At 43.7% G+C, this 27,681-nt stretch overlaps 1 protein-coding gene across 2 annotated transcripts; it reads right to left on the reverse strand.

The window, feature by feature from the left end:
• Positions 1-1,379: 1,379 nt before the first annotated feature.
• On the reverse strand, positions 1,380-26,548 carry LOC101162208 (protein arginine N-methyltransferase 8). Of its 2 annotated transcripts, none has more exons than XM_023956087.2 (10): positions 25,744-26,548; positions 22,928-23,167; positions 20,688-20,843; positions 14,339-14,402; positions 13,762-13,904; positions 13,248-13,335; positions 11,306-11,421; positions 6,527-6,677; positions 2,785-2,906; positions 1,380-2,434 (listed from the first exon to the last, which is right to left on the reverse strand). In XM_023956087.2, the coding sequence occupies exons 1-10, from the start codon at positions 25,810-25,812 to the stop codon at positions 2,351-2,353; spliced, it is 1,233 nt and encodes a 410-aa protein (XP_023811855.1). In that variant the 5' UTR covers positions 25,813-26,548; the 3' UTR covers positions 1,380-2,350. The 2 variants fall into 2 exon arrangements, with proteins under 2 accessions (XP_023811855.1, XP_023811854.1); XM_023956086.2 differs by having other exon boundaries at positions 13,248-13,338; positions 25,744-26,370.
• Between the last annotated feature and the right edge of the window lie 1,133 nt (positions 26,549-27,681).

Genomic DNA, 27,681 nt, shown 5'->3' on the forward strand with positions numbered 1-27,681 from the left:
TGAGCGTCTATTGAAATCCACCAATCTCATGGTCCACAGGCTGCACCTTAGGGAGATGGTGAAAGACGCCAGATCTGACTACATCCGCCAGCCAACATCCTCGAATAAGAAGAGCCCAAAAGTTTTGTTTGACACTATAAATTCTGTTGTTAGTCCTGCAGCCCCAGTAAGCCCCTATGTCCTGCAAAGCCAACAGCAATGAGTTTCTCAAGTTCTTTAAAAACAAGACTAAGAAAATCAAAGAGCAGCTCCCACCTCCCTTGTTGTGATGATTGTGTTGTGGGGGAGCCTGTTTCACACAAACGGTCTACTTTTAGACCTGTCACTCTGGAGGACATAGCTCCTGTGTTGACCAAGTTGAAACCTTCTACTTGTCCATCTGATGTCATTCCTTCCAAACTCTTCTTGAAGGTGTTTAATACCATCGGCCAAAGTGTCACTGAAATGATCAACCTTTCACTTTCCACTGGCGTGTTTCCAAACGCATTCAAACATTCCATAGTGGAGCCTCAGCTGAAAAAGTCTAATCTGGACCCATCATTCTTCCAGAATTATAGACCCATCTCAAAGCTTCCATTTATCTCAAAGATTATGGAAAAAGTGGTCTCTGAACAATTGTCAGAGTTTTTGGATAAAAGGAGCATCTATGACACTTTTCAGTCAGGTTTTTGTGAACATCACTCCACAGAGGCAGCCCTGCTGAAAGTGTCCAGTGATATTTTGATGTCTGCTCATTCTGGCAAACACAGTCCTCGTCTTACTAGATCCTTCATCAGCCTTTGACACGGGTGACCACCAGATCTTATTGGACATATTGAGGGACCTGATTGGTTTGTCAGGGTCAGTTCTCCACTGGTTTTCCTCTTATTCGAACTAGAGGAGACAGATCCTTCCAGGCTGTCGCTTCCCAAAACTCTGGAATGAGCTCCCGTTGTCCCTGCCTTCCCTGGACTCTGTGAATTCTTTTAAAAGTCCCCTGAAAACTTTTTTTTTTGCAACACATTTAACGGAAACTGCTTTTATTGGGCTTGAGATGATTGTTTTACGTGGTTTATGCTTTTTATTTTTTATGTTTTCATGTTTCTATATGTATATATACATATTTTAACCTGTGAAGCACCTTGTGACTTCTGTCTGTGAAAGGTGCTATGCAAATATAATGGACCTACTTACTTATTCTCTCTCTCTCTTGATGCACAGCACCACCCAGTGGAAAAACTTTCATTATTTGGAATTACAAATGAGTCAATGAGGTAGGAAAGATTATCTTAAAAACATTCTAGTCACTAAGACATCTGATTATTTTGCTTTTGAACATTTTTCTCGATATGATTCTTTTTCTTGCAAGACAGAAAATAAGACAATTTTTTAAAACAAAGTTCAGTTTTGGAAATTATAATTTTCTGATAAAGGATGAGGGACACAGGAACTTGTTCAAGGCATTTAGGATGGAAACAATGGATGTTGGAGACATGTCGACATCACATCTGCACTTCTTCTAGTTCTACCCATCGACTGTATATGAGAACTGGACCGAGTAACCCGCTCCACCCCTCCACCTTGGTGTTCCAAATGGGAAGTATCTGAACCAGAAGGCAAAATCCAGAAACAGAGATATTACTCATTCTATTGGTCAGAACAACCATTCTTGCTCTGATAAAAAATATTTTTTCTGTCCTATCCAACCAACCAGATGCCTTATAAGTAGGTGGAGCCTGGTGGCCCCCCCATCCAATGTGTAAAACGTTTGACAGATTTTGTGTAACCTTTCAACAAGCTCCCCCCGATTGGTTAGAGTGGTTGCTTAGGAAACGTTAACTCAGACTGATCACTGCTTACTAACGACGTCTGGCTCCAACATGGCGGTATCCTTATCATGAAAAAATGGCGACTGATTTGACTTCAGTTGGTTGGAGCCAGAAGTAAGTGACGTCACACTCGCTCAGTCCAATTCTCTGATCCAGACCACGGCTCAACCTAAACTAAAACACTGATGATGCAAACGATGAATGTAATCCTTGGCTCTGGTGTTCAGTCACACTGTTTCCACCATTTTGAAAGTTCTACAATGATCGATCCTTTCATCGTTCCTACGTACTTCACATCACGAAACATTTTTAAACGGATCATGGAAAAAGAGGAGCCGTCCAAGTGATTCTGAGGAAAGCACAGGAACATCACCTCACAGAAACGCAATGATCAGACATTCCTGACATGAGCTGTCAGTTACATTCAGAGCTGTGTAACAGTCAACACGAGAGCGACCTCTAAAGGTCAGGACTGACGGGCCCACCTTCATCCGATCTGCAGCCGGGTCACTCTCCCACCCGGCAGGGTTCCTCTCTCAAAATTAACGCATCTTGTAGTCGTGGGCTATGGCTGCTTCGCATAGCTGGCCTTTGAAATCCAGCTCGACAGTGAAGTCCAAGTCACGCTGCAGGAGGAAGGAGGAAAAACCAGAGTTTTTTCCGTTGCAGCAGGAGCTGATCAAACGCTCAGCAGAGACTGAATCTCAGAAGGAAAAGCTCTTTCACTTTGACCCGTCAGCGGGATGGGGGGCCAGACAAAACGAGCGTTTGTGTTGGACAGCAAACACCATCCCGCCGAGGGAACAAAGGACACGGACAAGGTCAACAGCAGGTGTGTTTGTGTAAGAGGCTCTGCTGCACATCACTGAGGACTGAGGGCAGCATCCGCTCACAAACATGTCCAAGCTCACAAGTAACCCAGCATGAAGCCGTTCTGTCACCAATGGCTGATAATCTCATTTGATTAAATACTTACAATGTTTTTCTCATTGGGCTTCATAGAGATGCTGCCGCTGATCTCTTCTCCTCTTCGCACCGTTAAGTAGTCCTCCAGGTAAAAAACTGTCTGCTTCCAGTGGGTGTATGCAGCGTCTGGAGCTGAGTTTCACAAAAACTCTCGGTTATTCTCTGCACTCAAAATGTTTCTGTGCTTTTTTTTTTTTAAGACCCACAAACCATTTTAGGTTTTTCCATTTCTTAAAAAAAGAGTTACTACTTTCTTTTTTCAGTGATGCCTTGCGACAATCTGGGGGCTTGTCCGGGATGCAATGGTCTTTTTTTCCCAAACAGTGACTGGGATAGACCCAAATGGGACGAAGCAGGTTCAGAAAATGGATGGATTTTCTGTATCAAATTTAATGTCATGAAATATTCTATCATCACATGACAAAGTTCTGGTTAGGATCATTTCAGATCAAACTGTTTTTATAAAACCGTCAACCTAGAAGAGTTAAAAACAGGGTTGTCGAACTCCAGGCCTCGAGGGCCGGCCTCCTGCTGGTTTCCCAGAAATCCTGCCTCATCTGCTGTTAACCACCTGGATCAGGTGTGTTCAGCCAATAAGGAGCTTCAAAGGGTTTTCTCAAACCGCAGCTGTTTAACCCTTGTGCTATCCTATGACACCCCCCCCCCCCCCTTACATTGACGTGTTCTCCCTACCATGACAAAGGTGGAAAGATTTCATGTAATCCATGGACACCAGTGAAGATCACAAATCATTGAAGAAAAAAGGTTCAGAGCACTGTCTAGTGGGTCTAGATGACCCAACTCCCAATGGTAAAGTGCCTTGGGATAGCACAAGGGTTAAATTTTATTAGCATTTTTTTTTTAATTAGCAAAATTAATGGGACCAAACCTTTAAGGTCTATTTCTCAAAGAGTTCTACATATAACACTATGCAATTTAGTGAGAAACAACTTCAGAATTCTGGACCTTTGCTGTTTTAAAACTGGCTCTATAGCGCCACCAGGTGGTCAGTTACAGTTAAAAATGCGTTTGGGGGAGAAACGTTTTTCAAATAAGATTGCCCATCTCCATCTCCACTGTAGATTTTTTACAATTTAATAAAAAAACACATTGTTGGCTCCCTATTTAACATAATTTACCCATCTTTAAAAATGTCTGTTCAAACTCTATTTGGACCCACTCAAATCCAATGGTACCATTCATTTTGCATAATTCCGTGCCAGTTTTCTAAAACACGTAATGCGTATTAGAAGGATGTGGTCGTCAACTTTGCAACACAACAACTCCTTAAGAGATCAGCTTAACCTCACTAAATTTTTAAAGTACTTCCTCTGAGAATGATGAATTAGCACAGCAGGTTTGAAAACAATCCTTCCACATCATGCCACCCTTTTGAGGATCAGTCACTCAGACTTTGCGGCTGCCGGAGACATTTCAACAGGGGGTGGAGTTATTTTCAGCTACAGTTCTTCTTGACCTCCATCTCCTATCATCTCTGCCACATCTCACCAGTGAGTGAAATGTTATTGAGTGCAGAAGTTCTGTAAAGAAAACCCTGAAGCCTCCAGTATCTAAACAAAAGTCTGTTTCCTGCGCTATCTTCATTGATGGGGGCAAGAATCTGAAGGTCGGTGGATCTTTCATCCACTTTCTGACTGTTTCTCAGGAAGGCTTTGGTGTTTTTAGGCTCAGCAGACGAGCTCAGTGTGAGTATACAGATAAAGGAGCTGCCAATCAACATGGCCTGACACTCAATAAAGGCTGGAAGGAAGCCCTGCGTCTTATGCTAATGCAGCTTTTCTTCTGAGGCTGAAATGGATACGACCTCTGCTTTTCCATCTCAGGTTAGAGAGTCTGCCAGACGCTTCATGGAGATGTAGATCCGTATCTCACAGTTTTTTTGGCTTCGGGTCTGACACTGGCAAACTTGCACGACCTTTTCTCTGACAGGAAATCAATAGTGGGAGTGGGGGACAGACGGAAAAGACATGCTGCAGTTCTTTGTGCTGGCGCAAAGACCTTTGTAATTTAGCTGATAAATGAAAGAGGATCCTGAAGATCTGAGAGTTGAGTCCTTATCAAATGTGTATTTATTATGGGGTACTTTCCCTCAGCACCACCAGAGGTCAGTCCCACACCAGCTTTGTTGCTGGTGTCCTCAGTCCTCAGATAAAATCCTAAAACTTAACAGTTCAGATCGACTCTGGCTTTTGATCACATTTCCCAAGCTAAGACGTCATCAATAGATCAAGAAATTGAACCACCTTTGAAAAGGTTTGTTGTCAGAAAAAAAGTGGTTGTGTGGTTTGGTTCAAGTTTTAAAAGGATTCCTTGAGAGTCCCTCCTGCTGCTGCTGCTGCTGCTGCTGCTTTTCCTTTGGACAGATGAGCTGGAGATGTCTGAGCAAGCATCACAAATATGGAGTCAAATGTGAGGCCTTCTGCCTGCCTAAAGCCTGAGTGAAACCATATCACACAGCAGCAGAAACAATTCTCAAAGTGAGTCAAGTTTTTACCTTTTTCTTCAGTCTGTCGTTGATTTAAATAAATATCCCAGAGTTTTATTTATTTATTTTAAATTGATTTGTGCTTTTTTTCCTTTGCATTTTAGACAGAGTTTTGCTTTATGTTCAGGTAATTTAAGACATAGGTAGTTTTAACCCTTGTGCTATCCTAGGCACTTTACCATTGGGAGTCGGGTCATCTAGACCCACTAGACAGTGCTCTGAACCTATTTTCTTCAATAATCTTCACTGGTGTTCATGGATTACATGAAATATTTCCACCTTTATCCACCTTTGTCATGGTAGGGAGAACACGTCAATGTAAGGGGGGGGGGGGGGGGGGGGGGGGTCATAGGATGGCACAAGGGTTATAGTTTTGACAGAAGCTTATTAGAGTTTTCCTAATTGACTGTATATTCGACCTGGACTGAGTGGCCCCTCCCCTTGGCACTCCTGACATCCCATGGACTTCTATAGAGAAACAAACATCAGTTACTCAGTCATTCTATTGGCCAGAGTGTTTTCTTTCACAATTCTTTCTTGCATTTGTCATTTGTTGATGTTAGATGTCCGTTGAGGGTTTCGGTTCAAAATATTTGGTCGGTTGAGAATTACGAACTATACTCGATTTTACGTGGTTCATACGCAATTATTATGCCATGGATGTTTAACTGTTATATCGCGTATACAGCGCGCATTTCACGTAAAATTACCTTATTGACCCACGAATCACTAATGAATTGGGGATAAACAGCGCAATAAACGGTTCACGTGTTCTTTGTGTGATTTATTTATATTTCTTCCGTGATTTTAACGTGGTTCATTCTTGATACATCTGTAAAAATTTTGCGTCACTACGTTTCACTTTCTCCACGTATGATTCAGTGACCTTCATTCATGCAAAATGTACATAGAGGCTGTGTGACACAGCCTTAACAATGTTTGGTTCCAACGTGGCGGCGTCCATGAATATATAATCATATATATTTTCATTTTGGTCAGAGGTTATGTATGTCATTTACTCTCTAAGTAGGTGACTGCTGTCATGCTGCTGCGCTGAAGATTTCAAGATTAGAGGCTAATCACACACATCATTATTGGCTCAATCATTTCCCTCCTTGTTTCCGTCCACAGGACCATGACTGACCATCAGCATCACAAATCCACTGCAGCAGCTCGCATATTACCCACCTCCCTCCCCGACTGATGATAATGCGGCGAACAGGAATGGACGCGTTCCAGTCTCTACCTGTGGAGAAGCCCGTCTTCTTGTGACACTTGGTGAACTCAACGCTGAAGTAGGTGACCAGAGCATGGATGTAGTCGTTCCTCTGGATTTGCAGGCAGAACGTGGAGGAGAACGTGAGGTCCTCGGGCTTCACCGTGTAGATGTCCACCTCCTTGAGGGTAAAGAAACAGATGAACCTTTTTCACACACATGAAAGCTTCGACAAAAGCCTGAAGAAAGGTTGGATTACTCCTCCAAATGTACATTCCAACATATAAACACACATACATACACACACCCTCACAAACACACGCATTTCGCAAGGAAGGTAGGACCTTGGACCATCTGTCCCCTACCCCATCCCTGGTAGGGGGAACTGGGCCCTTGGCAACGGTGGCCGCGTCCCCTGGGTGCTGGTTTTCTGGGCCCGGCAGTGCTCTCTCCACGCAGGGCGAGGGATCCCTGAGCTTTCTGGCAAGGCCAAGAGCCGGGGATCGCATCACACCTGAGCCGGGGGTGTCCGTGTCCCTGTGGTGTAGGTTCTGGTCCTTGCCCCTGAGTACTGTGCCTCGCCAAATTTCCAACTGTGGGTGAGCCTGGTCGGGCCATGTTTACAACACTTCTTGTGGACCCCCTCTTCTCCTGGGTGCCCTCCTCTTGGGGAGGGGCGGCTGGCCCCTGCCTTACTCCTTCCTGGACACACCGTGGGCCGAGTGGGTGGCTGCCTGTAGCGCGGAGTGGGTCTCCCTTGTGGGGTCCTGGCCCGTACCTGGGGTGTGGCGGGAGGATGCCCAGACCTCCTGGGTGGTGATGAGGCGCTCGCCTGGGGCTGCGGGCACCCTTCTCGGGTGGGGGGTAGGGCGCGGTGGGGGGCCTGTTCTCCTGGTTAGGCCGGGGCTGCGCTCTCTGTCCCTCTGTGCCTCCCTGCTCTCTGGCTCTGGGGGCCTCTGGGTGGTCCTGCTGGCCCTGGCCTGGGTGGCGGATGTGGTCACCCGGGGGGCGGTTGTTCTCTGCCTACTGCCAAGTGGCGTTGGGGGGGTTCTGGCTGCCGCTGCTGCTGTGGCGGGGGTCTTGGTGTGGGGGTGTCTGGGCACCCTCCCTCCTTCTTTTCACATTCCACCATCCATTTTAGAAGAACATAAACACTCACCTGAGCACAGGTGTTAGCTCACCTTTGCACAAACACTTTGCGTGATTGAATGAAATATTTCACACTTGTTGGTCTGAAGGCATAAGTATGCGTGTGTGAACAATATCTGTATTGTGTACATGTTGACATGTGGACATTTTTGCTGCCAACAGGTGTCTTTATAACATTTGAGTGTGGGTGTGGACAGGCCCCCCCCTACTAGATTCATATTACATCTGAACCTTACCATAATGATAAACATCCAGCAACTTGTTGCTTTATGCTGCTTCATGGTTTTACACCCCCCCCCCCCCCCCCCCCCTTAAAATCACCTTTTACCTTCTACCCCCTCTAACATCCCTCTCTCTTCTTCCCTCCTTTCCTTTTCCTTCCGGTCCAACACAAAAAATCTTCAAATACGATTAAAATGAATAAAGTTTGGCCTCGATTACAAAAAAGGTTTATTCAGACATACCTCTGGTTTGTCAGAAAATTCAGAACCCCTGTTGTTAAAGTAAAATATGTCCAACACAAGAGGCCTTCAGCTCTCATCTGTTTGCCCAGCTGTTGGACAGAACAAGTTAAAAAAAAAAAAGAAAGGTTGGATGACGGCGATCTCCAAGATTTCTCAGCATCCAGCTGAGTTTCATTTAGGACAGCAGATCTGCAACTGTCCTGTGGCTCCATGAAGTTTAACAAGTCATCTGATGCAGCATCAGCTCATTGTGCTCATCTTCAAATGAGAACACAGAGTTCCACGCTTTCGTTTCTCTGTTGTGGGAATGACAATGTGCACGTGTTTGTTTTATTGAATTCACCTGGAGAGCATGCTGCAGAGCGGCAGTGCTGCCATAATCTCATTTCATGTACCAGCGGCGCTCGCTGACAGGGATTCACTCTCCGGTTTTGGCGCCAGATCCCACATTTGTTGAGGAATGAATGAGCCTCGTGGGTTTTTTTTTTTTTTTTTTTTTTGGCAGAAAACAATCCCTAATTACAGTCAGATTCCCTTCTGCTGCCTAAACAAAAGAAGACTTTTCTCCAATAGACACCAGATATTCACCGGCTTTTTGCTCAGCTTTCCTTTTATATTCATGCTGCTCCGACTGATTATTTTCATTGTTGATTCGGGGCGTAAAGAAAATCCGTCTGATGTGGAATTATAGGTGTATTCACGGCAGCTGTTCTGCCAGGACAGAGGTGAGGTGAGGCAGAGGCTTGTAATCAGTCGCACAGCACAGTTCAGGGGAATTAACAAACCGCTGCTTAAATGCAACACACAGGTTCAAATCAGACAGGGAAGGGGGCAAAAGCCTCACAGCAAGGTCAGACTGAAGACACAGAGTCGTAACTGGAAAATAAAAACGACAGACTAGCTGTTATGAGGGCTGGCAGCGCGGGAGCAATAAAGAAAAGGGTATTCATTAAAATGAGTGGGTTTCCAAAAACTGATCCTAATAAATGAAACAAAAACCTTGTTTCAAGAGCTTAAAGACCGTGTCACACAGGCTCTACGTCCTTTTTGCGCATATTGCACGGATGAAAATTGGTCATACGTGAACATACGTGGAAAAAGTGAGAAAAGTATTGGTCTTTAGGGATAAAACCTGTTAAAACCACAGAAGAAGTACGAATAAACCACACAAAGAACGCATAAATCAACGTAAAACATGAACCGTGCATGATTATTGGGGTGTTTTTATCCGATTCATTAGTGATTTGTGGGTCAATTATGTAATCTTAACATGAGATGTGCGCCATCTACGGCATATAAAAGTTATACATCGATGGTCCATTAGTTAAACGTAGAACGGTCGCGGAAAGCCCCAAATTTGCGTATGCATCTTGCAAATATGACGCACAGTGGCTTAAGATTTATGTAATAATTCCATATAAACTACATTAAATACATGTAAGTTGCATAAATCTTAATTGACCAAAAATTTTGAACAGCTAAAAACTGAATTCACATAAAGACCTGCCGGCTGAAACCATCGACAAACATCTGCATGCATCGATGAATGACAAACGCTTCAGAATTACGTATATCACGCATGTGTCAGGAAAAAGACGGACACTGCATACGTGGAAAATGCACAGAATGTACGTAGAGGCTGTGTGACACAGACTTAAAAAACATGTCTTAGTGACTATATAATTTTTGTCTTTGAACAGGGATTCTTGGTGAGACCATTTTTCATTGGCAGATTTTTTTTTTTTGCTTATTTAAGAAAATGTGTCGTTTGTAAGAATTTCTGGCTCATTTCTGGGGGGTCTGCTTTTGTAGTTTTCAGGTGGATTCCCTTAGCCAAAAGTCATCTATTTAAGTGTACCACTTGAAGTTTATTTTTCTATCTATATAAATTTAAAATATTCATTTGGCGTACTTCCTTTCTACAATACATGTACTTGTTTTTTTCTACTTGTCCTGTCCAACAGCTGAGAAAAACAGGTGAGAGCTGAAGGCCTCTTGTGTTGGACATATTTTACTGTTACAATAGGGATTATGAATCTTCTGACGCACAAGGTGTATATTTGAATAAACCTCTTTTGTAATTTAGGCTAAACTTTTATTTATTTTTAGTTGGACCGGACGGAAAAGAAGAAGAGGGAAGAAGAGAGAGGGGCAATCACATCTGCCACCCAGACCAGGGGCAGCAGGACTGGCCAACGCCAGAGAGCAGGGGGGCACAGAAGCACAAGAGTAGCCCCCCCCCCCCCCCCCCCCCCCGGCCCCAGATGAGCAGCTCATCACCATCCGGGAGATCTGAGCATCCCCCAACCCCAGTCACAAACCAGGGCCCCCCAAGGGAGACCCGCCCCATGTTCCAGGCAGCCACCCACCCAGCCTGTGGGAAGTCCTGGAGAGAGCAAGGACTGGGGCCACCCAACTCCGCCCAGGAGGAGGACCCCCAAGAGAAGTCGAGGTCCCTGAAGAGCGTTGTAAATATGACCCGACCAGGCTCACCTTCTGTTGAAATTTAGGAGAGGCCCAGCGCTCAAGGGCAGGGACCAGAACCTGCACCACAGGGACATGGACACAGACACCCCCAGGCTCAGGTGTGATGTGCTCCCCGGCTCATGATCTAGCCAGAGAACTCCCCCTCCCTGCGTGGAGAGAAGGCCGCCGGGCCCCGGAATCCAACAGCCAAGGGACACAGCCGCCGTTGCCGAGGGCCTCGTCCCCCCACCCCCCACCAGTGATGGGGTAGAGGACAGAAGGTCAGGGGTCCCACCTTCCTTGATTGGTGTGTTGGAGTGTATATTGTTGTGTGTACTAAAGGGTGCAGTTAAAATTGGTGGGCATGGCACTGGGAGGACATCTCTTGTTTGCTTAAAGACCACATGGTTTACAGAATACCTGCCATACCTGTATGGGTTATTTTAAACTTTTTGGGGGGGGGGTCTTTGTCTCACAAAATACAAACCATTTGCTTAGAACCAGCAAATAAATACTCATTACTGTGCTGTAGAACATTTGATTTTTAGTCATTCTATAATAGTTAGCTTTTTTAGCTTATTTTTCCCTTTTTAAATGCTAGTGTGGGACTCCTTGTGTCTAGATTTTCTTCCAAAGATTAGCGTTCTTTGCAGCTTCAAAGGTTCGTAGTTGGAATTTTTTTTTCTATACCACATAACCCGAAGTCCTATGAGTCCTTCAGAGCACTGACCTTGACCAGGCAGGAGTTTGTCACAACCTGTTTGGGGTCCACCACATCCACCAGAGGCTCCTTCATGGCGACATTACGGATGCAGGTCATGTCAAAGCCGTACACGTTCTCCCACCCTGCAAGAAACAGTGGAGTTACTTTATTAACACAAACTTTTAAAACCTTCTCCACCTCCTCCAGGGGGAGCATTACTGTGTCTCACCCCTCTCCCCCCAGATTTAGATTCTGTCGCTTTGAGAACGTCTCTGTTTTGCCAGATAAAAGGTCGCGTTGTAGTGCAGTCGGCTGTAACTTGGGAAACATCTGCTTCCTCCGCTTTGTCTCCATCCTCGCCTCATGTAGCCTGGTTGCTTAAGCTAAGTCATCTCATGTTTAATTCATTCTGCCTCCCAGGGTAGCGTGAGCAAACATTTCTGTCGTGACCTAAAAGAGGAGAACGGCTCGAGTGCTTTGGAGAACCGCTGATAATGAACAGGGCGCACACCACCGGGGGCTTCCAGACCTATTTGCATTTCTTGCCGCCCACTTATTTAAGAGTGAGTGCAGCTCGGAGGGTCGGCAGAGATCTCTGGATGCTGTTAGAACACGGGAGACCTTCAAAGGGCCACTCCTGACTCAGCACAAAGGTCTGCATGCACCCACTGCTATGGGGGAGAAAAGTTTCCAGTCAATATGTGCACAGCGTGACATAAATCTTCCAGACATCATAGAGAAACTCTATAATAAGCCGGTGGGATGTGGCGGGGAAGGTCCCGGGCGTGCCGTGGGAGTGGGAGGGTGTCGTTTGTATTGCAAACATGTAAAGTGTGACAAAAATAAGTAAAGTGAAGTCAGTATAACTGCAGACGTCAGTTACCAGCAACTACCTGATGCACGGCGCTAACAGCCTTTGTGCTGCACTTTCCCACCACAACTAGTGTTTTAAATAATGTTTAAAAATGTCAAATTTAAAACCGCAGCTGCTGAAACGGTGGAATCATAGATGTTTGTAAAACTTGCTGTGGTCTTTCATTGAAGTCAAACTCTGATCATCTTCTGATCTAAGGGTTCCTAGTGGTCTTTTAATGATGATGATGATACAGTTTTCAGCCAAAATCTAAAAATTTGTCATTTACTAGGACATAGTTTCTGCAGGGAGGCAAGAGTTTATTAGAAATTTGCCTCTGAGCTGTTGCCAAGACCGTTGGTGCGGCGCAAACCCAACGCCCCCCACCGTCGCCCATTACTGAGAGTTCTCTTTTTACATTCTCTCCTGCTAGCTTGCAGCCCCTCACAACCTAACATTGGCAGTGCAGCAACAAATCACAACAATTTGAATAAAAATGTAGTCAGGAATGCAATATTAATGTAACTTTTTTTATATGCCCTCCATCATTTAAAAAATGCCACAAGATCATCTTAAAAACACCAAAAAAATTCTTTCCATCTGAGTGGGTCTTTAAGTATAGTTGTCATTATTACCCTTGCTATTGTAACTTTAACCGTCTTTTTACAATTGAGTTTTTGGAATTAGCTGTAGGTTTTAATGGCCAAATCATGCATTTATCATCTATCAGTTACAAATTATATAGAGTATTTTTTTTTAAATGACCCACTGTTTATTATTTGAAAAAGTAAACTAGCAGTAAATGTCATTTTATGTCTGTCTGTCTGTCTATCTATCCATTTATCGTTGTGTTCATCCCACACTCCACCCACATTTGGAGGGGGTGGAGTGATAGAGGCTTGCTGACCTTACATATCAGTTACCCCCTTCCCCTCTCCCCTGCCCCCCAGCCTGGTACCACAGCAGTAGCTGATGAGCTGTAAGCTGCAGCATGAGCGTGCCCACACCTGTCTGACGCTGAGGCGTTGAGGTCCACCTGAGTCACAGTCGGTGTGGGACGGGGGAAATGAAGCGGGTCAAATCTGGGGTTCATGAAAACGCTCACTCCACACTCACAGTGTATTTTGAAGTCCTTGAACTGCCTGTCCTCGATGGCTAACACGTAGAGCGAGGCTCGGTCAGGAAACATCAATCCGCCGGGTTTCTGCTTAAACCAGGAGACCAAAAATTTGCTGTCAACAAACGGTTTAATGCTCTAAATTCAGAAGCAACAAGGATTTTAGGGTTTAACATACTTTGTCTTGTTAAAAAAGCAAAAGTTAAACATCAGTCCAGTCAAAGACTAATACGTTTTGTTGATTTAGTCTCAGAGTTTACTTCAGTTCCAAAGCTTAGACAAATTAAACGATGTAAGTAACTTTATTCATTTAGAAAGGAAGTATGCTGTGACACAGAAAAAATAAATAATATTTATTTCAACTGCAAATAAATCTACCAATTATTTTAAAACACATATATTAGAAAAAAGTCATCAATTATCCTCTGAAAATGTTCTCATTTTAAGCTTTTATTGTGAAAATTCCATTTTTAACAGAAGTATAACTTTTGGACTCTGATGTGCGTGTCGTACCAGCCACTTGTCCCTGGCAAAGATGACGGTGTTGAGCATGGATTCATAGAAGAGACAGTAGCCCATCCACTCAGATATGATGATGTCCACCTTTTCCACAGGCAGCTCCACCTCCTCCACCTTCCCTTTGAAAATGGTGATAACTGCAAAGCGCAAAAAAAACAGCTCAAATAATAATTAAAATGGGAAAACCTATAGGACAACCTAAGATTGGAAGTCACCACCTACTGTTCTGGGAATACTTGTTATTCATAGGTTTTTTAAGGCAGGACATTTGCTGACAGGGAGGTTTGTGAAGCTGTTATCTGGCAGCTGCAAAGCTAGCGGCTTTGCAGCAAATTTGTTTGCACGATAAGCATGCTTGAGTCAACAACAAAGAGGTGGAGGCATGTGAATGCACATCTGCAGAGCGAACACAATAAAGCATCTGGATTTGAACGTGTTTGCATAAAACATAATTCCTTCTCTTTTCCCCTTTGGTGGTCTTGTACTCTTTCTCTCATTCTCGGACAAACCGGTGGTTTATGATTGTTGATAGAGTGGCAGCGTCATCAGGAGAAACCTCTGCAGCTCTCACCGCTGTCAAGATGGTTGGACTTGATGATCTTCTCCGAGTATTCTGATATGCTAGAGCATTCGATCTGGAAAGAGAAAACAAAAGAATCATATTTCAACTCATTGACAGCCACTGCTCTGCTCGCTCTTAAAAAGAATGCTCTTTCCATCAATAAAGAGTTTTTTTTTATTACCATCTATGGTACAAAAGAATTTCAAAAAACAAGGAGGATTGGATGAAAAAAAGGTTTTCTAATATCATCCATCTTCTAAACCTGTCATCCAACTGCTAAAGGGCAAAGATGACGTTCATCCCAGTATTCCAACTGTCCGTCATCCTCACAAAGACAAGCAACTACACACACTCATGGTTACAACTCAGGGACCATTTAAAGGCTCTAATGAACCTCTGAAGCCTGTTTTTGGACTTGACAAGAGGAAGCCTGATTCCCATCATTGGGAATTCACTTTAAACCAGTATGGAAATGACCCGCCTCTCTTCTCAGCCAATCACAATTATACGCTTGCCTTTTACCCCTATTGATGCAAATTTGCATCAAATCACTTCAGCTCCGAAATGACCTTAGTTTAGCATCTACTACATGAAAGCAAAAATATAGCTGATTCATGAGCTGTTGTTTCTCTTCTAGCCCTCCTCCACCCTTCTCCGCCTGCAGCTTTGTCATCGTCTGGACTCTAACCACCATCAGATTCAATGATCCGAGTTCATCCACACAAGACATCATCGACCCAAAGTCTGATCGCCAAAGACTAAGGACTTATTTCATGCACATTTTCCTGTAACAAATAAATCTTTACCTTCTTTCCTAATATTTCTCCTCATTGAAATAACATTTAATATTTCTTTGTGATTATGAAGACATGATAACATTATAAACCCCTAACTTCAAAGAAAGGGGAGGTTTGAACTTTTGTTTCCCAACATCTTGGACCATAAGAGGGATGACTTAGATAACTTTTACTATCTAAAAATCTAAACAAAAACATATAATGGTTGACAGATGGCAAAAGGTCATATTTACCAGATTTTTAACTTTTTTTCTTTTCTGATTCAGGACCGGGTCGTGGGAGCAGCAGTCTAAGCAAAGATACCCAGACTTCCTTATCCATGGCCACTTCCTCCAGCTCCTCTGTGGGGACCCCAAGTCGTTCCTAGGACACGCTGGAGTGACTGCGTCTCTTAGCGTATTCTGGGTCTTCCCTGGGGTCTCCACCCAGTGAGACATGCTCAGAACACGTCTCCAAGGAGGCGTTTAGATACCCACGCCACCTTAACTGGCTCCTCTGGATGTGAAGAAGTAGCGGCTCTACTCTGAACTCCCTCCAGGTAACCGAGCTTCTCCCCTTGCCCCTTAGGGAGCATCCAGTACCCTTTATTGGGTGACACTGTTACGCTCCTGGGATTGGCGTTGCGGGGTCCTACTCTTGAGCCAGGACGGGTTGGGGCTCACGGGTGAGCGCCTGACATCTCTGCGGGTCCAGCTCGAAGAGTTAATGTGGTAGCCGGCCCCCACGGGCCCACCACCTGCAGGAGAGCCCAAAGGCGGCCTGTGCAATATGGTTTGGGTGGCAGTTGAAGGCGGCCCAAACGCCGGACATGGAACTTGGCTTTTGGGACTCGAAGCAACATTTTCTTTTTTAAGTCAAATTTTTTTTATTTTTTCAAAAATAAAACAAAGTTTAGCTGCACTTTGTATCTATAAATCTCTGCTGTTGAGACTCCATGTAGATAAAAATATGCCTTCCAAACAAAATCACAGTAAGACGTTGTGATTGTTCACATTTTTATTTATTTTTTAAATTATATTTTCAGCCTGAAATTGGATTTATTGTACAGCCGTTTCACCAAAGAAGCAGCTTTGTCTTGAGCACTGTCTTTTTTTTATCTTTATCTATAATTGAAATATTTCTTCATTTCGGCCTCCGGAGCTGCATTTACTAAACCTTAACACTCTTTCACATGAACATCTTCAACCCCATTTCCAAACAACAGGATTACAGTGAAGTCTGGTGCTTACAGGCAGACCTCAAGCCTCCAATATTGCACTACTTTCTCTGGAGGGCCAGAATTCTTCTTCCCTGTGTAACTTAAGAAAATGGAATCAGTATTTTTGAGCTTTCTCCAGGCCAACAATGGCTCTTAAACTGCCATTATCCTAGCAAATTTCCTAGGGGTAAAAAAGAGAACGGGTTTTTTTTTGCTTAGTGTCGTTTGGTTTGATGGATTCTTCTGTATCCCAGATGCTCAGTCAATTTAAAAAAAGACAAAAAAGGCCTCCGGCATGCACCTGGACAATACAATCTAAGCCGTTTTGGTAAGAAAATCTTCGGGGCGGTTCTTTTTCAGTCACTGATTTGTACCAACAAAAGAGGGTTAAAACTGTGGGGTCAAATTTAAAAATGAAAAATGATAGGAGCATAAAAAGCTGAGTGACTTTTCAGAATCAGGAGCTTCATAATTAAACATCTTAAGGGAAAAGATGAGCTCATAGTGTGATATTAAGCTCACTTTAATTCAAACACATTCTTTCCCTGTCATTTTTACCGATGATCTTTTTCTTTTGTTTTGTGCAGACTGCTGTCTTTCACAGAATGAGTTGAATTAAACCTTTTCTAAGAATCGATCTGGTTATTCTGTCTGATCCATTAAGTTCAGTCCGCCAGTAGAACCAGAGACCGTTAAAGCTCTGGCAAATCGCTCTGGAGAGCAAGTTTGAGTTTGTTTCTTAGAAACTGTTGTCTAAATTAAGTTCAGCCACCCACAGTTTTATCTGACGTCACATCGTTGTTGCTTTCAACTTTATAACCTTCTTGATAAATGTGGGAGGGGTAATCCGTCTACTGGTGGGTCAGAGGTTATCTTGAACTCAGAGGTTTTGTTGTTTCCACGGTGATCATAAATCTGAGAGAGTCTCCATCTTGTGTGGAGTCTTTCAAGGTTTTAGTCCTTCAACCTAAATTGTTACACCTGTATAGCTGCAGTTGCTACGTCAAGCCGCAATCACATGCACCCGCACGGTCGCTGTAGGTTCTTGGGTTGTCCGGGTTCGTGGAAGGTCGTATTAAGGGGGGGGCGCAGGCACGTCTTTCAGTTCCCTTGAGATGTCATGAAAATGGAACGTACCATTTTGCATGTGGTAAGTGTATCGAGAAGTAGGGATAATGGAAGTTACTTGCACTGCTGATGCTCTCGTATGGTCCTCTTAGTCATTACTCAGATGCGAGCCCTGGCCCCTTACTGACTGTGCGTTAATGGCACATGTATGAGGTGTGCACGAGATACGCAAGAGTCAGAAGTCAGAGCTCTGTCTCCCCATCTGGTCACCAGCGGGAACCATCTCCAGAGTTCTAACCACACTTCCTGGACGCCGCACACCTGACTCACAATCAACCACCGCAGACTTAAACACTGCACTGAGCTCAGCTCAGTGTGAATATTGTTTCTGCCTTCCTTACCGAGCGTTGTGCCTAGACCTGACCTTCTGTCTCCTGACCCTTCATCTCTTACGCCCTCATGCTCGTGTCTGACCCCTGCCTGCCTGACCCTGATTCAGCTTTGTGGACTTTCAGCTGAGCTAATAAACCTGCTCCATTTGGATCCAGCCATCTTTTGTGACAGCGAGTGTCTGTAAATCGTAGGTCGTCCACACAAACTACACTCTGTCTAATTTCCACATTTCTAACAGTCAGGCTGCAGCTATGAGCGCGCACGTATCACGTGAACAGCACCAATGGGTTTCTGATAGATTTGGAGGTGGAAGCGCCTCGACTCACCCTCCCTTACCCTTACATGTTGTCTAAGTGTTTGCTGCGACCTGTTGCCCGCAGCATGCCCATAGCAAAAATCTGAATTAACAGTTTTTTTTTCTATAAGCTCAGAGAGTGGCCCACAACCTTGATATTTCACCTGCGTGTCCCGTACAGGTTTGACCATTTTTCACCTGGAGACAGCCCATATCCACCCATGAGGGCAGTTGTGACTAAGACTACGATCACATATCCCAAAACGCTGCAACCCAAATGCACGTTTTTCAGCGGCACTTGTAATTGAGAGGCTGTGGTCACATTTTTACACCCTGCGCGGCGGCCGCTGAGGTTTTAAGAAAAGAAAAAAATTTCTACAGTCAGTCGTTCTATTAGTCAAAATAACCATCCTTGCACTGATGCCTTTTTTAACGTGTTCCCCATAATCGTCATTCTTTTCATATTTTCTGTAGTTCAAGTTATTTAGGTTAAAAACTGACCAATCAGATGCCTCACTCAAAGTAGATGGAGCCTCCTGGCCCCCACGTCCAACGTTCAAAACGTTTGACAGATTTCATACTGCCACTTTAAAGTGTTAGGGGTGTGGTCTTACAACAAACTCATTCCTGATTGGGGAGACCGGATGCCATAGAAATACTGAGTCCAAATGACTTGGACCAATCACTGTTTACTTGCTCCATCTTGGCAGTTTCCGTATTGGCAGTATCCTTAATGAAACAACAACAACAACAAAAAAATGCCGGCTGACTTGCTTCAATTTAGTTGGAGCTGGAATAAACCATTTTCTATGGATGACGCCACATTCACTCACTCCAGTTCTCGGATACAGACGACGGTTTTTACCATTTAAGGTGACTGCAATTTTTTGTTTTTTTTTGACCAAAAGACAGAAAACATAACTACCTTTGAATTCATTATTCTGGTAGTTTTTTTCATCAGTTACTTTGTTTTAACCCTAACTGGAAAAGTCATTTCTTTATTTGTTGTTCTTTGGCTGCTGCTGAACACAGGAATCACCACAGCTACATATACCTTTGGAAGGAGATTTGGTGGACTGTGGTTTTCCTGACTGGAAAGGTCTTGTGCCAAAGTCTGTGGGACAAATAACGTCTTTTATTTTGAAGTAAAACTATTTTTTACTGAAATGTATTTTGACAACCTCTTTTGTCTTTTATTGCACATAAAATTCTGAATTGTTACTATGCAGCAACAGAGATATGAATATTTATACGTGTTGATATTTATAACGTTTGTGTAAGCTTCCATGGTTTTGGTTTTGCCCTCTGTCAGTCCAGCTTCAGGTTCATCATGATCCATAGCTGTCTTCATTTCAGTTAATTGCCCTCAGTCTATTTAGGTGTTTGGTTTCCGGGTCTTCTGTTCTGCTTCGTCACCCTTTTTCTTGCTGCCGTGGTTTTGTCATGTTTCAGTGTATTTATTGAATGTTTTAGTGTCTCCTGCATTTTGGGTCTTACACCTCCAGTCTGACAGTTTATCAGTATGTTCAGAAAAATACACAGTTGGTGGCTTTTCTGGCGACTCCATGAAATGATCACCACACTTTACATTAAGGTCAAATAAAGGTTGGATTTGCCAATCCAAGCAAAAGCTACCAAAAGGCTGGCGTCTAAAAGAATGAAAGACGCAACATTAGCTGGAGAAGCAACCGATTGTTGCATCAAATATCTGGCTTTTTGTGCATTCCAGTGTTTAAATGCATCTAAAACCGAAAGTGGAGCCCTGAGGTTTGCTAGCTCTCTGTTTTATGTCCGTGGCTTTTATCAGGAACCTTATAGAAACTGACGCGTGCCAGCAGGCCTAGCAAAAAGCCACAAAAGTAGCTGAAAAAGGAGAAAACTTGAGAGTTGGAAAAGAGAAAACGTTCAGCCTCCGTAAAAGAGGGAAGCTGTGTTTTCATAAGATTCTTCATTGTTGGAAAGGTCAATCCAGATTCTAGAGTTAAAAAGGTGAACCACAAGAATTGTATTTAAAAAAAAAAGCTTATGTTTGTTTATCCAGAGTTTTCTTGGCTTATTTCACCCAACAAGTTTTCCGTTTGATGCAAAGGAAATATTGATGGTTCAAGATGAACTTTTGTCAGGAATCGTAGCTCCTTCGCTGTGGCCAAAGATGGACAGCTGTCAGAATACGGTTAGAAGCATGTCGAGAACAAAAGCAGGGCGACAGAAACACCGTCAGAAACTAAGCAAAGCGGCAAGAGAGAAGGCAAACGCTGAAGGGAAAGTCGTGCACAGACACAGAATCTCAACCAGCGGTTTATAGAAAAAGCCTCTTGGCAATTTCCAGTTAATCACTTCTTCCCTGAAGCACATGCTGTCAGCGTTGAGCCACCACACAAAAATAATCTCCACCTGGTCGTATTCTCAGACATGACCTGACTAACAATGACTTCTGCTCCAGAGCGCAATAACACAGAGAGAGAGAGATCTTCATTCCAGGAGATACTTTTCATCTTCTGCACCGTAAACCTTAAGAAAAAAAACCTCTTTACGAATTCCACGCATGCAAGAATCCAGGTTTTCAAACATGTTTAATGTCAGGCTGCCTGATAGCGACGAGCTTACCCCGTAGACGTGCTTCGCCCCGGCTTTGGCTGCAAACATGGAGAGAATCCCCGTCCCGCTTCCAACATCCAGCACGATTTTGTCCTTAAAGACGTGCTTGTTGTGGTACATGGAGTTCCTGTAGGTCAGCGTCCTCACCTCATCCTTCAGCATTTCCTGGTGGATCACATGACACGTAACGGTAGGAAGACGCCAAACCTCCACATTAAATGAAACACCGTGGTTAGAAGTGTGGATTTTGGATCCCAGCATTTTCCCTCTCAGCTCTGAGGTGCAACATTTAAATCCATTGTAGGAGTTTCTCGGAAACGCCTGTGAGCCTGCAGGCTCAGCATGTCTGCACCTCCTCTCTTTCTCTACAAAAGTGGGCAAATGCAAGAATGACAAAAATAATCCTGACCCATATTCTAAAAATACGTGTCAGGTCACAACAGCGGTGAACGTGATGCTTCATCCTTCCTGTTTAGATAGATGGATAGATCTTTATTGTGATTGTCATACGTACAACGTAATTAAAAGTGCAGCATTCATCCATTTAAAAACGAAGTAAACAACTTACTACTAAAATAATAAATAATACATAAAACTGCATAAAAAGTGCCTCAATATGTGTTAAAATTGTTAAAAACTGGAGAATGAATAGTAAAAATAAGAGAAAGCTCCCAAACTAACATAATTTATAAGCTGAGATCCAGGTCTTATAAATTATTATTATTATTATTATTATTATTATTATTATTATTATTATTATTATTATTATTATTAGTATCCTTTAAAGACTTAAAGGAAGCTTTTACATCTTAAATGGGAATCACCGTTTAAAACAACTGAAAAAAATCATCATTTTTCAAAATAAAATACTCTTATTTTGAATTTGAAAATGCTGCTGAGCTTCCAGGCAGATTTTTTTCCTCTGTGGGAAGGAAACAGAGCGAGGATCTGGACTGCAGCTCGTTCTAAAAGTCAATTTGTGCTGAAAAAGTTTAAAGGTCATTGAAGCCGTTAGGAACAGAGGCCCGGGGGGGGGGGGGGGGGGGGAGTCACTATTTGACAACTTTTACTTTAGAACGCAGCATCCGCTGTTCTAAGTGACCTTACAAGAATAAAACGCATCATTAGATGTCTGGTTTTTCTTTCTCTCGTCGTAGTTTTACATTTTTTTCTGATACTGTTCTACACATCTTTGCAGGAACAGTTTGGACTTTTCTCTATAAACAACGTTTTCTTCACACCGATTGTAAAAAAGAAAAAACAAATTCAATCTGATGGTTTGTGTTAGCACAAAGTTTCTGTTATGTCTTCAAATAAAAACCGGAAAGTTTCTGTGACAATACATTTATAAATTCTTTATCTATAATTACTAGGAAAGTGACGCTTTTTTTTAATTCTGTGAACAGTTATAGCCTTCCAGATGTTATTGTAAACAAGAAAATGTTCTTAATAGCTTACCTAGTTAAATAAAGGTTATATTAAAAAAAATGTTTATTATATTTGTGTTATGATCAGGTAAAGTTGAAGAGAGTTGATTTTCTTTTGGATCAAGTTAAAGAACATCTGTGATGAACTTTGAACAAGTTAAAGGCCCGAGTGGGGAGACCCTACCTGCCCATGACCCCCTTTCCACTGCTCTATGCCCCTCACTCTCTGCGTGTAACAAATTCATGAAAAACAACTTTTTTCAAAATGGCAGCTTTCTGTGGGTTTTATCTCCATAGCAACCATCTTATTTTTTGGTTGCCTGGGGGAGACGAACAAGTCTATGTGGTTTTTAGAAGGAGTTAGAAAAGTGAACTTTTAGATTTGGTAGGTGGGTGGACTAAAGGTGTTTTTTTATTACTTTTTTTATTTAAGATGGAGGCCTCCTTCTAAGGTCAAAGGTCAACAAAACTTTGGTTGTGGTTGCAGGCTTAAGTCAGTAGTATGTGTGTAAAATTAAAGATTGCTTGAAAAAAAAATGTTTTTTGTCTCCCCAGAATGTGCAGAAATGTAAAATCGCCAAATTTCACATTTAATCACAAAATGGCCGCCAAGCCGTTGGTTCTGTGGCCATCCCATAATAATGTTAAAACTTCTGTTGGGTATCAGCGACGCCAGTGTTTTGGCTTTGTTAGTGGATTTTGGTCATATATTTGAAGATTTTGGCCCCCATTCATTTTGTCGATGGTTCAACCCCATGTTATGTATTGGGGGGGGGTTTAACAAAAACATCCAAAACTGCTGAGACGGCGTGCAGCGCTTACCTCGTGGATCCCGAAGTGGGCGTAAGAGTCAAAGTAGTAATCCCGTGACGTCATCTCCTCCGGGGTGAGAAACTTGGCCATTTTGCCCCGCCCCGGGCAGCCGGGGAGGCCGGCGGCGTGGGGAGTGTGCGGTGGACGGGTGAGCGCAGGCGCGTGCTGCACAGAAGGCACGGGCTTGGGCAGCGAGGTGGGCTGCGCCGACTGAGAAGGGACTATGCGGATGGGCTGCGGCCGTGGTTGCTTCAGAGAGAAAACAAAAGATGCTCAGACGGAGGCGGGGCTTCAGTGACCTCCACGTTTCTTCCTGCTCCGCCGCTCCTTTTGTTCTGATGAGCTCTGTCGTGGAGTCGGATGAAGGCCGAAGACTCTGCGGAGGGCAGATTATCCACCCGTGGGGCCCGCTGGGAAGGGCTCGCCACTGTGTTTGCGGATGAAGCAGCAGACAGCCATCATCATCCAAGCACCGAGCCAGAACGCCATTCTGGCGTTTGTTCTCATTCCAACCAACAAACTTCTAAAAATAAACCAGGAATATGTTTGGAACGATGGCAAAGAGCGGGTGGTGCAGTAGTAGTGATTCATTCATGCGGGAACATACTGAACACCTTCTGTCGGACTGAAAGTCTGAGGTTCATGCAGCATTTTTATCCAACCATCAGAAACATTTTACAGGTTTTTTCCCCTGTTTTTTTGGCAAAACTACTCAGAACTCAAGACTCAGCGGACTGAACGTCCGGGACGTGATGAGGAAATGGAGGATGAGGCAGAAGGCTGCAGTCTCTGGGTGTGCATGCAAAACTTCCCTGACAATACTGTCATCTCCAAATCTGAAATATCATGTGTCTTGAATCGTTCAACCGTCCTTCCTAATCTTTGGAACCTTTCTAAACTTTTTGGTCCTGATTGAGGAAATGACAGCAGAACCGTTAGGAGGGAAGCTACAAGTCGAAGCAGAGAAAAAACAATGCATTCATCTTTTTTTTGAAGTTATTTTCTCATGAAGTTGATTGAAACAGATAACGCTGAGCCTCACAGTGGCTTTAAACTGCTGCGCTAAGCTTTTTGAGCTTCACTGACTTCGTCCTTGTCTGTCTCTTCCTTTGAGCAGTTTTTTTGATCTAACCATGTCAAGCTGCCAAACTGTGATTACAAGAAAATCCAGGAACATCCAATCATTGGAGGACTTCTATGATCATTTCAACTTTGAACTAAAGTTTGTGTGTTTAGTGTTTTTTCCTTCAAATTCCCGCTCCGATCATTTACTGATCTGTTTTTGTAGCGGTCCCGGTGGTCATCTTGTTACGATTTTGCCGTTTGTAGCTCAAATGAACAGCCTTGGTGTTGTTGACAGAGTTTCTGCAGAGCAGCAGGAGAGTTTTGAGCGGGAGTGTTAACCCCACCCCTCTTCCCGTCACCCTTAACAGACCTCTCTGTTTACAGATCTGTTTTAAAACAGCCTCTTTTTTTTCATCTGCTCCTGATTCACAAGGATTTGAATAAAGAAACACTGAGAAATGCAGTTTTTATACATATATACTGTGTGTATATATATATATATATATATATATGTATATATATATATATATATATATATATATGAGATAAGCCTTTGTGTCAATAAGACACACAGACAGAAATGTGAAGGTATCTGCTGTAAATCCAAATATTGCTTACATCCGTGTTTATGAATGATTTATGACGTGAATAATTATTTCGTTCGCACAAATAAATTATTGCGTGGGAACGAGATATTAATTATTTTCCCCATGTCAGGTCAGGGGCTCCGTACTAAAGGACATTCTTGAATGCTTTGCATAATGACTGCAGAGACTGAAGTTAACTGAAATTTAACTTTGGAGACACTTCAATAGAAAAAAACCCTGATAATCTTGGGTGTAAATGGAGTCGGAGGAGAGCAGCTGCTCTGAGTGTAACTGAGAAGTCATCTCACCACGAGGGGAGGTGGGAAAAGCTGCAGCCTCTGACATTCATGGCAGCTAAACACTTTCAGTTTCTATTATACAGTTTCTATTTCAGACTTGAGAAGGACATTTCTCCACATCCTTTGGTTCTAAACAAAGACTCCCAGGCAGCCGTCACCTGTTTGGTTGCTGAAACTTTCAGTGACCAGTAAAAATGATGGATTGTACATCTTTAAATGTCTTTCTGCTGTGAGCAGGACTTTTCATATGAAGTAAATCTGTGCCTTAATTCTTCCACCCATATAAAAAAGGCAGAGGCCTTCTCTAAATGGGAATTGATCTCTTGCCATTACTGTCACTTAGGTGATTCCCTAACACACATATTCCCATCAAACATCCATCCCATCCTATCCTGATGCATCAACCCCCAACACCTCTGCGAGCAGAAATGCGCACGTGGACAAACTATTAAGAGCTTGCTTCGATGGAACATCAATAATGCAGGGCGTAACTTCATGTTTCACTTTTTTCCTGATCATCAAGTCCAAAGCATCACAGCTTTCTCACCAGGTCGTGCGTGTGATGTCACCAATAATTGATCCAAAAGTTGAGTGAGGATCAAGAAATGCAAGAAATGAAGCGCTGCGTTCCCGAAAACCTCTTTTGAACACTTTCTGAGGGAAATCTGCAGCACTGAGGTCCCGCATTGTGCTGCAGCACCTTGGACAGCGCAGGACTTTTGCGTGGCTCACAGGAGGCTCTGGAACCGGCGCAGAACAGTCTTGTTGCAGGGAAAGCATCACGTGGGTGCAAAAGTGACATGATGACATGCAATAGATGCAGCTGCGTCTATCCTTTCTGGCTTTTTGTGGAATCAAAGGTGTTCACACTCACCTCAGCGCTCTCAGACTCCGCCATTTTTCTCCGGAGGAGCATGCAGCGGGACGAGTGTTTGATTCCCATAGGAGCCCGCAGGAGTGTGACGCCGGATCGGAGTGAAGAAAGGAGTGAGCTGCCAGTCCGTCTGTCTGTCCTTCCGCCCGCCCGCCGCGAGGCTCGCGCGCGCGCCCCAAAGCGCGCAGCCCTGCAGGTAGAGAGGAAGACTTGTGCGCGGAAACGGAGCTTCAGGTCCCGAGAGCAGAGCCACCACTGCTGCCACTAGATGCGACGGGTGGCATGCTGCAAAAGTTTGCAGTCCGTCGGTTTGCCGTGATGCGGAGCGCAAACGCAAAGGGCATCTTCACCTGGGGTCAGGTGAGGACACACGGAACACCTCGGCTCATGAGGAGAAGGCGCAGACGGAGATCAGCCAAAAAAAACGAATTCCCCGCGCGCAGCACGGATTCCCGTGAACTCAGGGCTTCAGATTCACTCTGACTGACTCCTTCACCGCAACGTTGTTTCTAAAAATAGCCGCCGCTGCCGCACGGGGAGGGTGGAGTGATGCTGCTGAGCACGGAGGCGCGTGAACGTGGATGGATAGGACTTTTCAGACCGTGTCACAGTTCAGCTCCTCCTTAGGACGCACATGGACCTCTGGATTCAGAGGATTCTTGGTCCATCTGTGAAGCACACCGCTTGATTCAGTTGGACTTCATTCAGAATAAGTGTTCAGATGGTCTGTGAATGCATGCGCACGCACACCAAAGATAAAAAAAAAAATCCAGAAACAAATCAGGAAATATCCAGATTGATTCCTCCTCCTGATAGCAGAAGCAGATGATGGTCTCCATCTGCACACCTCCATCTGCACCATCCTCCTTCCCTTCTGCTGATATAAATGACTGCAGACTCCTGCTGCACGCACGGCCAGCTTCACATCCTAACATCTCCTCTCCAAAGTCTTCCACATTTTACACCCACATCTATTTTGAGGAGAGACCATCCCTCTCTGCCACCCACACCACACACCACTTGTTACATTATTCAGCAGAGACAGCCGGCACACACCCAGCACAAAGATAGAAACCTGGCCAAAGGCTCCTGAGGCTGCTCACCCCATGAAATGCAGTCACACGACCTGATCTGTCATTTTTAACAAGATTATTTAACTATGGTCCGGTTTCATTTGTCTTCATCTTAACAAATGAGGTACACAAGACATAAACAGACAAACTGCATTTTCTTTGTTATTTAAAGGTCAGGAGATCACCTGAAGGACTCTTGAAAATGCAAAAGAAAGATGAGGGTCAGTCAATAGTTTTCACACCAAATCTTTCAAGAAAATTGGATGCACGGAGGATCAAGAACAAATTCTTATTACTCCAATGTCCCCCGTTCAGTCTAAGAGGCAGGAGATCATTGGCTTCCTTCTAGTTCCTTGTAATCACATCCCAAAAAACAGCCTGAAATATCCTTTTACATCTTCACTTTGAATAAGAGAAGAGTTATTTTAAGAAACTTTATGTTTTGTTGGTGTGAAAACAGCAAAAACACATCTCTGGAAAAACAACAACACAGGATTACACAGCAGCTCCGACATGAAGCCAAGCATGAACACCAAAGAGAAGCAGAAATGTCCAGAGAGCTGCAGGAGCTAATGCTTTGGATTTGGGGGTTCTTTTGCTGCTTAGGTGCTGATAGCAAATCAAATTAAATCAAACTTTACTTATGAAGCACTTTTCATATAAAAGCACAAGTGCTTTACAAAACAAAATAAATAATATAAAAGCAAGCCTGAAAATTAAAATAAACAAGCACAAAAGAAAAAAAAGAAAAATAAATAAATAGGGGCCCCCACCCCGTACCTACACACAACCCCCCCACTCCTTTCACACCTCCCACCCCCTAACTGATGGGGAAAGACGATGAAAAAATAGGCTGAGCACGAAA

Source organism: Oryzias latipes, chromosome 6, assembly GCF_053564925.1.
Source record: "Oryzias latipes strain Hd-rR chromosome 6, Olatipes_Hd-rR_3.1".
Taxonomy (NCBI): Eukaryota; Metazoa; Chordata; class Actinopteri; order Beloniformes; family Adrianichthyidae; genus Oryzias; species Oryzias latipes.

Bases quoted from the DNA above. Each gene is read 5' to 3' on its own strand.
- LOC101162208 (XM_023956086.2), bottom strand. From the start codon at position 25,812: ATGGGAATCAAACACTCGTCCCGCTGCATGCTCCTCCGGAGAAAAATG. The intron at 23,168-25,743 runs GTGAGTGTGAAC...TTCTCTCTGAAG, and splicing joins CGGAGTCTGAGAGCGCTGAG to CAACCACGGCCGCAGCCCAT. The intron at 13,339-13,761 runs GTACGACACGCA...TCCTGGTTTAAG, and splicing joins TTGCCAGGGACAAGTGGCTG to CAGAAACCCGGCGGATTGAT.